General features: G+C 30.0%; 1 protein-coding gene and 1 pseudogene across 1 annotated transcript; both read left to right on the top strand.

Annotated features, from left to right (window-relative positions):
• The first annotated feature begins 2,195 nt into the window (after nucleotides 1–2,195).
• On the top strand, nucleotides 2,196–5,988 carry LOC145182864 (uncharacterized; annotated as a pseudogene).
• Nucleotides 5,989–10,859: 4,871 nt separating this feature from the next.
• Nucleotides 10,860–14,019, top strand: LOC149889546 (uncharacterized). Its single transcript, XM_090085558.1, has 3 exons — nucleotides 10,860–11,573; nucleotides 11,637–12,527; nucleotides 13,200–14,019. Exon 3 carries the CDS (start codon nucleotides 13,226–13,228, stop codon nucleotides 13,541–13,543), a length of 318 nt encoding a protein of 105 aa, XP_089941684.1. The 5' UTR covers nucleotides 10,860–11,573; nucleotides 11,637–12,527; nucleotides 13,200–13,225; the 3' UTR covers nucleotides 13,544–14,019.

Raw genomic sequence — 14,019 nt, 5'->3', positions numbered from 1 at the left:
AACAATATGCTAGGTCTTACCCAGTCCAGACGAGAGGAAGAGCGAGGCCCGAACCAACGTACTCTGTTGGGAGCCCAACGCCGTTCATTATTTTAAAGTACCAGTTTACATAAACAGCTCAAAAAATTACCCAGTTAACCAGTACAGCTGGAACCCAGCTAACATTTATCTGAGTTACTAGTATTAGTTTTGACTGAAAACTGATCTGGGTAAAAAATGGGTCCCAAATGATGTATTAATGTCTGCCGCAAAATTTACCTGGGTAAGGGTCTGCGTTTCGGAATCGTTTTCTCGAAATGAACAGGAACAACGAGACGAGAAATGTCCCGGAAAAAATTGACGAATAAACTGTCCCGGAATAAAGTTATAAACCGGGACAATAAATTTTCTTTTCGGAAATAAAAAATTTTGTCCCGGATATCATCGTCTCGTCTCGTCTCGAATAAAAAAATAACGAGACACAAATGCTTAAATCTGGGTTTCAGCTGGGGTTGGCGTAGGCTTCCTCTTTACACTTTGTATATATATATATATATATATATATATATATATATATATATATATATATATATATATATATATATATATATATATATATATATATATATATATATATATACAAAGTGTAAAGAGGCTTTATAATTGCATCATTATATATAAATTAACGTATAAAAAGAGAAAGGATGTGTTAAAATGTTCGAATTATTATTATTGAGAGATATGTATGATTTACATTCATTTATAAGTATATTTGCTATAAGTTACTACATAATGTTTTATGCAAATATTGTTTTTTACCTTGTAAATGTAGTGTTAAGATGGATGCAAGCACTAAAGAAAAAACATAACAAGTTTAAGCAGAATCTTATCATGCCATCATGGTGGCGATTGGATATGAGTAGCAGAAACCACCATTGTCGAATAATTTTAAATCGAATATTGTATATTGATAGTTTTTTGTTGCTTAAAAACATTTTGAAATTCAGACCTGCTTTTAAATTGATTTATAAAAATTTAAAATGTCATTTTACAACTCTTCAGCTAACCTTGTTAAACGGCGAAGTTAGCAAATGATATATACTACCTTAACAATGATATATACTTCCTGAATAATGATCTAGAAAATATGATTGAATGGTTTAGCAAATGGTTAAATGTTTGCAAATGTTCTTGGTCTGTAACATCAGCTTTTCCGAGTACAGCAGTAATTGCTCGTTTCTCAACTTTTATCATTATTTCAAATACACCACCGAGGTGTGGTCCTAAGGGATCGTTGAAGTATCATTTGATTCCTTCATTGGCTATTAAACTGTTTATTTTATCTTTATCTAAGTTATTATGAAGTTTTTTTAATTCACTAATACCACCAACAAAATTTGTCCCGTTATCTGACAGTACTCTTCCACTGGCAATCCTCTTCTATTAACCATCCAATAAAATGCATTCAGTAACAAATTAGTATCCATGTTATATGCGACCTCGAGATTAGGGATTGCGATTTCCCGGACTTTTATTTACATTGTTCCCGGGATCCCGGGAAAATCTTCATCAGAGAAAATAAAAATAGCTAATTACACTTTTCTATTTTTCTATTTATTTTTTGTAACTGTTTACGATTTTAAAGAGACTTCTGAGAAAAACCAGTGCATAGAGATGGCTGTATGTCAATCTAGTTCTATAGTTGGTAAAAAAAAATCCAGTTGAACTAAACACCCTTTCAGCCTCTACACTGGAAGGACGAATTGTTAAGCATATCTAAGTTATGCGATCTTTTATTAGTAGCTTCAAACAGATTGAATTCTTGACGCATAGTTGATTTATTGCACTTGACTTCAGAAAGATCTTTTTTTTTACAATTTTTTCTAAACTGACAGCCATAGATTCAGATGATTAATTTATATTAATAATACTTTTGTTAAGTTTTCTATCGCTATCTTCTTCTTTTGCTATATTTTCAATAATGGGAAAAAGTCGACTAGCTATATCAATCGCTAAATTTATCATAACTGCTTTAGATGGTATGCTAAATAAGTCATCATCGATATCACTTTTTAAAGATTGTGGATTACCTAAAAATCTTAGTAAACCAACGAGATCTTTTTTTTTCTTTGACATATTCTTTCAATTAAAGCATTTTTAAGATCTTTTGCTAGGTAGCAATCTTGAACATCAAATTCTTTAACCATAAATTTAATATGTCGTCAGCTGTTAATAAAATTGCTTCCCTTCTGCAAATCATTTCAGAACCTAAGATAATAGGTTGCAGACTTTTTGCTAAATTTTCAATTACTGTAAGTTTATCATCAGGCAACATTAGGTTTTCTAAACTGAAATCCACTAGAGATTTAAAAAATTCTTTTTTAACTTTAATAAATCTTTAAATCAAAATCCCGGGATCCCGGTAAAATGTTTTCCGGGATTCAGGGAAATTGGAATAAAATTTTTCCGGGAATTTCCCGGGAACGAATTCCTGGGAAGAATCACTACTCGAGATGTACTGCTCTTGATGTTAAACATGTAAACAAACATAAATATCTTTTGCTCCGTGTTCTCCCTCTTCCTTGAATAGTAAGAAATGATCCATTAAAATTCATACCAGCTCTTCCAAAAGCTCGTAGTGGTTTTTTAGACGAATAGCTGATAGATGCACCATTACCTGATGAGCAGGATTGCACTTTCTTTTTTTACATTTATTGCATCATGATTCAAAAGAATTAACCTGGCTATTTATCATGTAGATAATTACTTTTCTTATTTTACCTTGAAATAACAATTCAGCTGTTACATCAGCGTTCAGGTACATCTTGGTTTTACCATCATCAAGTAAAGCGTTGACCACAACCTTTCAATTTCCATTCTGTCGGACAGCTGGTAATGTTCACAGAGATATGTAGCTCATGGCATTCTTTGAATGTGGGTTTGCTATAAGAGACTTTTTAATGACCCCTTTCTCGTGTTTTGTTTCTAATTGGTGAGATATCGTATCAGTTTCGTTTTCGTATTTTTCTTATGAAGCGAATGATTATGTGTTTCTGTACAACCAACGATTCCACAAATTCTATTATTTTTAGATTGCTTTGAAGAATGGTTAAAGTTCAAGCATCTAAGCACAAAGCTCTTCAATTCTTTTAGCTTCTTTTAGATTTCTCACGGCTATGTCGAGCCAATCTTTCGATATCTCTTGGGAGTTCTCTCGTAATGGCTTGAAGTTGTCCAATTCATCTTGGTACATGAGGACTTTCCTTCTAGTTCCACCATATTTTCTTTCAAGCCTCCTCTTTAGCAGCTTCATAGGCAAATGACGAATGTCCGAGTCTTTAAATGGCTTTTAATGCATCGCCAGATGGATATTGCCGTAATTGTGGTAATTTATATTCTGGGGTTGCAGGAGCATGATCAATCCAGGCGTTGAACGAAGCTTTCCAATTTTTTGTAAGACTTTTTATCACCAATAAATATTGGTATGGAGACACGTTTTAGCTTTTTCCATAGATCTTGTCCAATTTTGGTAGATTTCTCATCTGAATTATTTGTTACATTATCCTTTTACCATGGTTACTTGTAGCCTTTATTGCCCGTTTATACGTTCCATCAGTACTTATCCACCCAAATTTGCTGTTATCTTCTTCATTGGTATGGTCTTTTAAATCAGTGTTACTTTTTTGTTCCAACCATTGCCATATTGTTACAGATTTATCTGTCATATATTCATCTTCTAATCGCTGTTAAGCTTGTTTAAGCCTTTGTTTTCTTTATGGTATTGCTTTTAGCTTCATTCGCCTGTGTCAAATCAAGAGCGTCGTGAACAGGGAGCATATCAACACAGTTATTTAGCATCCATTCATTAACTCGCTCCAAAGCATCTTCAAAGTCGTTATTTATCTTCTAAATTTCTTCATTGAGACTTTCTTAGTGTTGTTCGTCTAGGAACTCAAAATTGTTTGAAAATTCAACTAATGCCTCGATGAATTCGTCTTGCGTCACAGTTTTCTACTTATAAATCAAATTTCGTCTTTACTTGGAGCTTCGTCATCACCAAGTAGCTGAACGAGCTGATATCTTGTTCGAGTAAATGAAGATTTTAAAACAGAACCGGTGGGAAGTGAGCTAGCGACTAGCGAGCGACTAGCTAGCTTTATAGCGATTTTCTAGCGATTTTTCTTTTCTTATTTTATTCTTTCGTAATGTCTTTTACATCTTCAAAAATTCGATTTTTAGGGTTGGATCTCTTATAATTATGAAAATAACTGAACTTTAAACATGTCGATTTTGTAACGATATGTCGCGAGCTACATATCGCAGTTTTTAAGAAAGCAATTTTATTACGAAAAGACGCTAGCTACATATCGCATTTGTGTAGCTGGTTACTAGATAGCGATAAATCTATAGCTATTCGATTGCTACATATCGCAGCTTTTTAGCTATCGATTTTTCGCTAGTTACATATCGTAGCTTTGTAGCTAGTAAATTAATCTTACAAAATTTTATTTTTTATTTATTTTATAGGTTTCAGTTAGAGTTGATACGAAATCACTTATTCAAAAAATTCAAAAATTTTTAGTAAAAAAAAGTTTTACTCCTAAAAATGGACTCCTTAGACTTATTGATCGTGTGGGTCAAAGCAAAAGGCAGAGCATTCCACCATTGAATGTGAGTGTTTTTAAACCATCTTAATAAATTATTTATATTTTAATCAATACACTAAGTGTTGCAAAAAATGTGTTGAGTATTTAATTTAGGTATTTTAATTTTTATGACCTGTATTTATTTTGATTTCTGATGTACTTTCTTATTAATATAGATTTTTGTATATGTTTATTGTACATATAAAACTATGATTGTACGTATACTAAAAAAGTTGTTTGTTTTGTAGCATATTCTTTCTGCAGAATCAGAAGTAGAAATTCATTTTAATACGTCAAAAAAACAACTCCTATAAATCTACAAAACAGAAAGAGAAAAGATATAGCCTTTTTGAAGAACCCTCTTTACCATCATGGCCATCGTGGGAGTCACCAAAGCTCCCCGATTCCAATTCAATATACATTTTTAACAATTTTTTATCCCATTTGTGAAAATAAGAATTTTTATTTGGTTTCATTTGAATGGTTTATTTGTTGTTTTTTTTAGCTACCATTTTTAAGTGAAAAAAGTCAGTATAAAATAATTAGAATATTGTGATAGAGTTTTTATATCATTTAAGAGTATTTATAATAATTGTTAATCTTGTTTTAGAACTTTCTGTCTGTCTCTGCCTCAATGGATCAAGTAGATGACTCGCCAGTTACACAGACAGTGTTTCCATCAAAGTTGTAGTCTGTTTCACAAATTCAACCACTATTGCATTCATCTTCTTCCTTTTCGTTACCATCTCAAAAAAAATGGGATAGACCAAATAAATAACTTTATTCTGAAAACAAATGTTGAACTGAATACTGTTGAAGGCATTCAGTTTATAGTGAATGCCATGTACAGAAAAGTTTGTGGGTTGGAAACAGAAATGCGTACTATACATTCACTTTTAGACACTAACCATGGTAATAGCGAAAATATAAATGTAGATTAATTACCAGCAAATTCAGTTGAAGAATTTGACTCACTAGAAAAAAAAAAGTTAACTCTAATGATAAAGATATCATTTGCAGAAAGATGAAGCAAATTGGTGGGAAAAATGTAAGTGACTTTTTAAAAAATACTTTAAAAACTTGTGTAACAGACAAGCTGCGTTGCAGCATCAATCGAACTGCTGCAGATAAAAACCGTAGGTTTATAGGACCAATCGAAAGTTTGATTTTTGATGCAGCTTACTGCTTATTTCCAACTGCTACTGAATCCAGTATGACTACCTTAATTGCGAAACAATTGAAAAAATCTAAAGATCGATATTTTGCAACAAGAAAGAGAAATTCTTCTTTAACAAGTGATTTAAGCAGTCCTGTTAGAAAAATTTGAAAATTAAACACTGACTCGTGTGGTGATTCCAGTTAAATTATTTTTTAAATTTGTTTTATCATTTATTCACCTTTTTTTTTTTTTAGTTATTTTATTTTTCTAATATATTTTTAAATAACTTTTAATATTATTAATTTAATTTAAGCAAAATCATTTAATTGTTAATGATTTTTTTTATTTTTTAAAAATAATTCATGCATTTTCTTTTAACATTTTATAACGACTTTAACATTTATAATTTTTTATTGAAACCAGTTTTAACATTTTGTATTTAATTTGTTATAAATGCAATCATATTTCAATGGTTATAATTCATTCCCCTGAAAAATATAGCATGCGATTTTTTCAGGAATATCTCAAGCCTAGCCAATTTTTTCTAGCCTAAAAGTGTAGTTATTGTTACGAGTTTTCACTAGCTATTCTCTACCTTAATTAGCTAGCGGATCGCTCGCTTATTTAGCTAGCGAATTGCTAGCTTATCAAGCTGGCGATCCTCGTGGCCAAATCGCTGTCTTTATTGTAACGACTTGTCGCTAGCGATCCGCTAGCTTTTAAGCTAGCATATCGCTAGCTTAAAAAGCTAGCAACCCTCGTGGCCAAATCGCTGTCTTAATCGTTACGAATATCGCTAGCTATTCGCTAGCCAATTTCCCACCGGGGATTATCTCATAATTAATGCAGCTATTTCGCTTCGAACAGTTATTTCATCTTTAACTTTCTGTTTTGTAGATTTTCGATTTCTTTTTTCTTTCAGCATTTTTGGAATGAACTACCCTCTGCTAACAGATTTTGATCCGATGGTGATCACAGAATAATACCGATTTGTATTATTAAATATTTCTAAGATTTCTACTGCTTTTAAATTTACATTTGACTTTTCCGAAGAAGTTTTTACTTATATTTACAAGCTATTTAGATTAAAAAATAAAGCATTAAGCCTTAACCAAGATTATTTAGGCCGGGTGAATAACAATGAGCAATTGATTTTACTCAGTAATTGGTCAGCTTTACGTGAATAAAAACTTCAACAACTTTTCTTAAGTTTTTATTAAAGTAAAATTGAGCAATTACTGAGTAAAATTAATTGCTCATTTTTATTCACCCGGCCTAAATAATCTTGGTTAAGGCTTAATAGGCCGGGTGAATAAAAATGAGCAATTGCTTTTACTCAGTAATTGGCCAGCTTTACGTGAATAAAAACTGCAACTTTTCTTAAGTTTTTATTCACGTAAAATTGAGCAAATACTAAGTAAATTGCTTACCTTTACGTGAATAAAAATAAGAGGAAAACTCCTGAAGTTTTTATTCACGTAAAGCTGACCAATTACTGAGTAAAAGCAATTGCTCATTTTTATTCACCCGGCCTAATGTTTTATTTTTTAAATTAAATAGCCTGTAAATATAAGTAAAAACTTCTTCAGAAAAGTCAAATGTAAATTTAAAAGCATTAGAATTCTAAGATATACATATATATATATATATATATATATATATATATATATATATATATATATATATATATATATATATATATATATATATATATATATAAATATATATATATACTAAATTCCTTGTTCACCATGTGTATCAAAAAAAGGTCAACATTTTTTAACTTTAGAGGTTGAAAAATTCGTGTACTCAGTGATATATAATGTTCAGTTTTTATTAATTTATGAAGATGACTAACAAATTTCGGTGGATGACTAATTTGCTCATTTGCTTTTTTTAATGGATGTTTAACCTCTTCTCCAATAAATTATTGGCGTATCTAGGGTAGGGCAGGCAGGGCACGTGCCATGGGCGCCAACCTGAAAGGGGCGCAAAAGAGGCTTGGTTGCGATACAATAAGCGAGAATTATATAAAATAAATTAAGAATGCTGCTTACTAGCCATAAGGAAAAAATATCAAGTCCCGAGCAACTACTTATGTTTATAGTTGAATATGGAGACGAAAACGTTTTTTCTAATATGCATATAGAATTGCAAATGTTGCTAACAATAGCTGTGTCTGTAGCTAGTTGTGAAAGATCATTCAGTAAACTTAAACTGATTAACTCTTACTTGAGAGCGCCGATGGGCCAAAGCCGTCTCTGTGATCTCGCTTTACTAAGCATAGAGTGAGAAATTACCGAAGAAATTAATTTTGACAATATTATTAAGAAATTTGCAGCAATTAAAGCTAGAAAAATAAATTTGTAATATATGTTACATAAACAAATTGTTTATTTATAATGAATAATAAAGTTTTATTAAAAGCTTGTGTCATCATTTATTAAAAAATTGTAATTAAGCAATTATGTGGGGGAGGAGGGGCGCGAGATTGGTGTTTGCCCCAGGCGCTATTTACCCTAGGTACGCCACTGCCAATAATGTTGTAAATATCAAAAAACTTTTCTTTAGCTCATTTGCTCCTTTTACATAAAAATCACACAATCACAGTGTTTGAATAGGGGTCCTTCACTCTACAAAAGAAGGGATTGAATTCTAACGTCTTTTATGATAAATATCTGTGAGTGAAAGACGCCTATTGTTAGGTTTTTCATATCTTATATTAAAATCAATCGTGAGTTTGTTCTAGTGTAAATTTACCATTTCGATAAAAGTTTTTACTTCAATTTAATGGATTTTTAAATATTTTAAATAAATTTAAACAACGCTTTTCAACCAATGCTTACTTTTAGAAAAATGTCAAAAGCATTATTGAAACACTTAACAATCACTGAAAGTTTTAAAAACTATGTAACTCGACGTCTTTCAAGGACTTATCTTTTTGCTTACAAAAATAGATATCTATGGTGTGAAAAAAAAAATCATGAACCTTTACACTACTTTGCACAATCATTCTTTGGTTAAAATTTTGCATAATTATGCAAAATTTAGATATTACAGCAGATTTTTTTGTGTAAGAAATTTTTCTTAATTTACTCAAAAATTCTGCGTAATTTTTCTCAAAGGATTGCAGTTTACGGAAACTTTTTTTGCGCAAAAAAAATCTTGCTTTTTTTTTGCGTAAATTACACATTTTTTAGCTTTATAATATTGGGCCCTGTTCCAAGTATTTACTGCTCCGCAGGAAATATAACACCTTCAATATTTCCGACTCTGTTAAAAAAAAACCTGTTTGTCAATCATTAAAAATTCAGAATGTCCCTTCACAGAAAAAGAAAAAATGTTAGAAGTAAACACCGGACAATCGCGCGATATGATTGGTTAATAGTCAACCAAATTAAAAATGTAACGAACAAAATGATTAATGCTATGACATCGTTTTAACTGTCATTAATTAAATTGATTACTCCATTAAAATAGCTTTAAAAAATTTATTTAAATCATTTTGATCCTTGTAAAATGTTTCTAATAATTAAATAAAATCATTTATTTCATCATCTTTGTGTATAATTAAATATCTAATAATTAAACATCTAATTAAACATCTAATAAATAAATAAAATAATTTATTTCATCATCTATGTGTTTAATGAGTTAGAAACAATTATAGAAAAACATTTATACACATTTCCCACATATATTTCAACATAAAAACATTTTTTGAAATAAAAAATACACAGGAATGATTTATGATTTTTCCATTTTTTTGGACGGTTGCTTTGTACTCTGTGTAAAAGAAGTGTCCGAAAGCATTGAAATTTGCCCTTTTTCTGGTTTTTTTTTTTGGTTTCTTGACTTGGTCTTACAAACAATTCACTTGGGCAAGGTTCTGAATCAGAGAGCCCATCTTGGCTATCCTGTGGTACATCATCTTTGCAAAGGTACTATTTTCTTTTAACAAGTGGATTGAGGTTGTCATAGTTTTTGCTAATGAAAATGACCTTCTTTGTTGTTTCTGGCTTTAAGTTATGTCTTTGTTTGGTAACAATTTGTGTTTAATCAAAATATTTGTGTTTGCTCCTAACTTCGGCAGTAATGCCAGTTCCTTTCTGAGGAAATTGTTCAGAGAGAGACTTTTTTAAAGAAGTTTTGAAATGCATCAGCGTTAGAGTTTTTAAGGATTTCTTTGTTGAAGGTCCTGAACAATTATTTTATACGCACAAGAGCATGTGTGTATTATTTGTATTACCTGATACTACTTTTGGTTTCCTCATTATTCTCATGTTTTTGTTTTGGTTTAAAATAAAATTTTTGTTAAGGTTTAAAGTCTGTAACTCCAAATCTCACAAATACATTAATGAACAATGAAAATAATTTTCCAATCTTACCTTCAAATTTTGAAAAATATTGCCATATAAGAAATGGTATTGTGTTTTTTTTGTTTGTTTTTTGTTTTATCACTTATCACGTCAGCAAATAAAACTAAACTTTCAAAAACTTGAAAATGTTTTATTTTAATTGAAAGCTTTAAAGTGGATGCTCGAAATTGATTTTTCTGATTAAAACTCATACTTCTTAATTATTTTTTTAAAGGTGAAAAATTTTTTAAAGCCCTTTTCATTGAGTAACAGTATTGCTTTAATGCACCATTTTAACTAAGACACTTAATATTCATCTTATGGTTAAATTAATCATTTTTTTCAGTTAAAAACGATTACGTGGGTCGGTTGTCTGGTCTTTAGTTTAAATGATTTAAATTTTACTGATCTTGAAAGAAAATTCAGCTTTTAAAACACAAAAAAAGAGTGAGGATTTAAGTATTCCATAAGAAGATATCCTTGGAATAAATTTCTTGAAGAAATACCGAATGCCTTAATGATAGAACTTAATAAAGTACAAAGAAACCACTTTTACTCTGTTATTCCACGTTATAACATGTTATTCTCTATTATTCCACATTATACAAGAACAAAGACTCTTGTTTGAACAGTTTTTTTCCTATCATTTAGCCTCTTGAAGAATTAAATAAAGGTGGGCTTAAACCACTAAAAATTAATCAAATTCCTATTATGCTATGATAAAGTTGATAAATTGTAGTGTTGTTAATGGACGAGATATATCTATAGAAGGAAGCACACTAACAGTGTTAAAATGATAGGAATAAACAATGAAGGCTTTTTACGTAAAAGCGGAATGGAATTCTGGATTGTTTCTCTTAAAAAAAAAATCAATTTTACAATAAAAGCTAGAAGTGAAGCAGAAACTAGAAGCAGAAATGGATGGTAGATAACTTGCTTCATTAATGTATTGCAAATCTTTAACAATATGATTTTTATGTTCATGCTGTAATTATTCATAATCACTCTACTAACGTTTTAGCTTATTTATGTTTAGTTTAAAATTACAGAACTGACACCCGTGGTAATTGTATTACATCCATGTTAATAGTATTGCATGGTACAAAAGAAAGCAGAACAATAGATTTTTAGACCTACTCTATCTTCACAAAAGCTTACATAACAATTTTTGTTAACGATAGCTGTTTTTTTTTTTTAACGAATTTGTGATTTTACTAATGTGCATACAGAAGAAGTATAATGACAGTTACTCCATGATGTGTAGAGAAAAAATCAATAACTTCAGTCAAAACTAAAGTATAATGACAGTTACTCCATGATGTGTAGAGAAAAAATCAATAACTTCAGTCAAAACTAAAGTATAATGACAGTTACTCCATAATGTGTAGAGAAAAAATCAATAACTTCAGTCAAAACTAAAGTATAATGACAGTTACTCCATAATGTGTAGAGAAAAAATCAATAACTTCAGTCAAAACTAAAGTATAATGACAGTTACTCCATGATGTGTAGAGAAAAAATCAATAACTTCAGTCAAAACTAAAAAAGCATTTGAATAAACTTACAAACTAATGCACATAGGAGAAAAAGTGTGCCTCCCACTCTTACAATAGTTGAAACTTGTAAAGTTTCAGTACAGTACTTCTACAGTTATTGAGATTTCTTTTTTAGATAAAATAGTTGCAAAACGTTTTTTAAACAGTTTTAAGCAAAAAAACAACATCAATTTTTGTCTTGGAAACGCAACCATCTTTGGTGTTATGAAGCCTCTATTTTTAAGAAAATTAGCAGGTTTTCAAATGAAGTATCAAAGTTATGAGAGCAACATTAAGATGTACCACTTAACTAATTTGCAATTTTCTCTAAGAAGGACATTAATATTCTTTATCTTCACATTTTCAAACTGATTTTTTATAAGATTTTCCAAGTATCACCAAATAAATGGTGGCAGAATCTTAATTGAGACAGAAAGATGCATGCTAAATGAATCTGCGAACATTTGGAAGAAAGACGTTAGACATGAAAGTTATAATAGTGATCTAAAATAATCTTTCCTGCTTTTATTTGACAGTTAACCAGCTTCTGCAGATTTTCTGTGGAAACAAATTAAGGCTCATTTGAAATGTTTTCATATATCACAACAACTTTCATATTTTGAAGATTTTTAATTATACTTATTTTTTATTTTTAGATGAAAGTGTAATTTATTAATTTTTTTAAAAATCTAATTGTGAAAAAAGAGTTGAGCGATGTTCTGAAGATACTCTATTAAGAAGGTTGTTGACGAGAAGATATAGGGAATGATTTAAGTATTAAAGTGGGATGCAGCTATTTAAAAACTGATAAATAATCTGAAAGATTCTAAATATAGCAATCAAATTAAAGGTGACTTAAAGTTATATGTTTTAGTATTTACAATATTTACAATAGGTGTTTTAATAACTGGAAATTTTTTAACTAACAACTTACCCTTTTTTTTTATCACCTTCTGTAAGGTTTATTTTTTCTTTAAAAAAACGAATGTTTGTGTTTAACTGTTATTCACAATAATTTTGCTGTTCATGAGTTGCTTAGCAAACAAACATATACTTTATATATATATATATACACTGCCGCTCATGGAAGTTAGGACAAAAAATATTTTTTCAAAAGAACAATATTAAAGTGTAATAACGTTATAAAATTATTAACTTACATTAGTAAAATTTATGTTCATATAAAAATAAATCAAGTTAAATGAAATTTGTATAAAAAATTTCTAAATTATGTTATTTTAATGTAAATACATTAAAATAACATAAATTGTACACGCAAGTAAAAGTCAGTACAAAAGTAAAAAAATTTTAAATTAATAAAAAGAGAACCCAGAAACATATTAAATTCACGTATGAACCTATATTTTACATTATCGGTTCAAATCTTTTAAGTTTGTCATTTAACAAGTATTTCTATTGTTTACTCTGTTTTTATATGCAGATATTTTGTGTATTTTGTGTTAGTATTTTATAAACTTCAAGTGGAGAAGTTCAAAGCTAAAATTAAATTTTTTTTTTTTAGTGTAAATTCAAAATATTGAAAAAAATATGCCTAAAGGTAAGCCAATAAGTGTAGAAAAAAGGGCAGCAATACTCACTTTGCTTCAAGAAGACAATACAGTTAGAAAAATAGCTGAAAAGATAAATTTGAGTAAATCAACAGTTAGCTATACAATTCGTCGATATCGAGAATCTGGTAGATTGGAAGACAAAAATCGTCCAGATCCTTCTCACATAACAACAAAAACTGATGAATGTTGTGTAAAAGTTATCAGTAAACGTAATCGAATGTTAACTGCTCCACAAAAAACAGCTATTTTCAACTGTGATCGAGAAAAAAAAGTTTCTGTCAGTACAATCAAATGAAGGTTGCAAAAACTAACTTGCATGGTCGTGTTGCTTTCCGAAAACCATATCTACGAAAAGGTAATCGAAAGAAGAGATACCTTAGGGCACAGTTCCACAAAAATTGGACGATGGATGAATAGAAACAAGTTCTCTGGACCGATGAATCAAAATTTGAAGTTTTCGGAAATAAGCGAAGAGTTTACATCAGAGGATCTGCCGAAGGAAAAATGCTAACTCAATGTCTGGTTCCAACTATAAAACATGGTGAAGACTCTGTGATAGTTTGGGGTTGTTTCTCTCTGGATAGAGTGGAAGATTTGCGTAAAATTGCTGGTATAATGAGAAAAGAACATTACAGAGATATCCTGGAAACAAGTGCGATCCCTTCGGGACTTTGATTAACCTGAGATAATTTTATTCTGATGCATGATAATGACCCTAAACATATTACATTGTTATGTAGAAATTATTCAAATAAAAAAAAGCTGAAAATC

This window comes from Hydra viridissima, unplaced genomic scaffold (assembly GCF_058129835.1).
Source record: "Hydra viridissima isolate aposymbiotic clone 2 unplaced genomic scaffold, HvirCarnegie_v1 scaffold_4, whole genome shotgun sequence".
NCBI lineage: Eukaryota > Metazoa > Cnidaria > Hydrozoa > Anthoathecata > Hydridae > Hydra > Hydra viridissima.
Note: the sequence above shows the minus strand (reverse complement) of the source record. Positions and strands in the feature narration are given on the sequence as shown.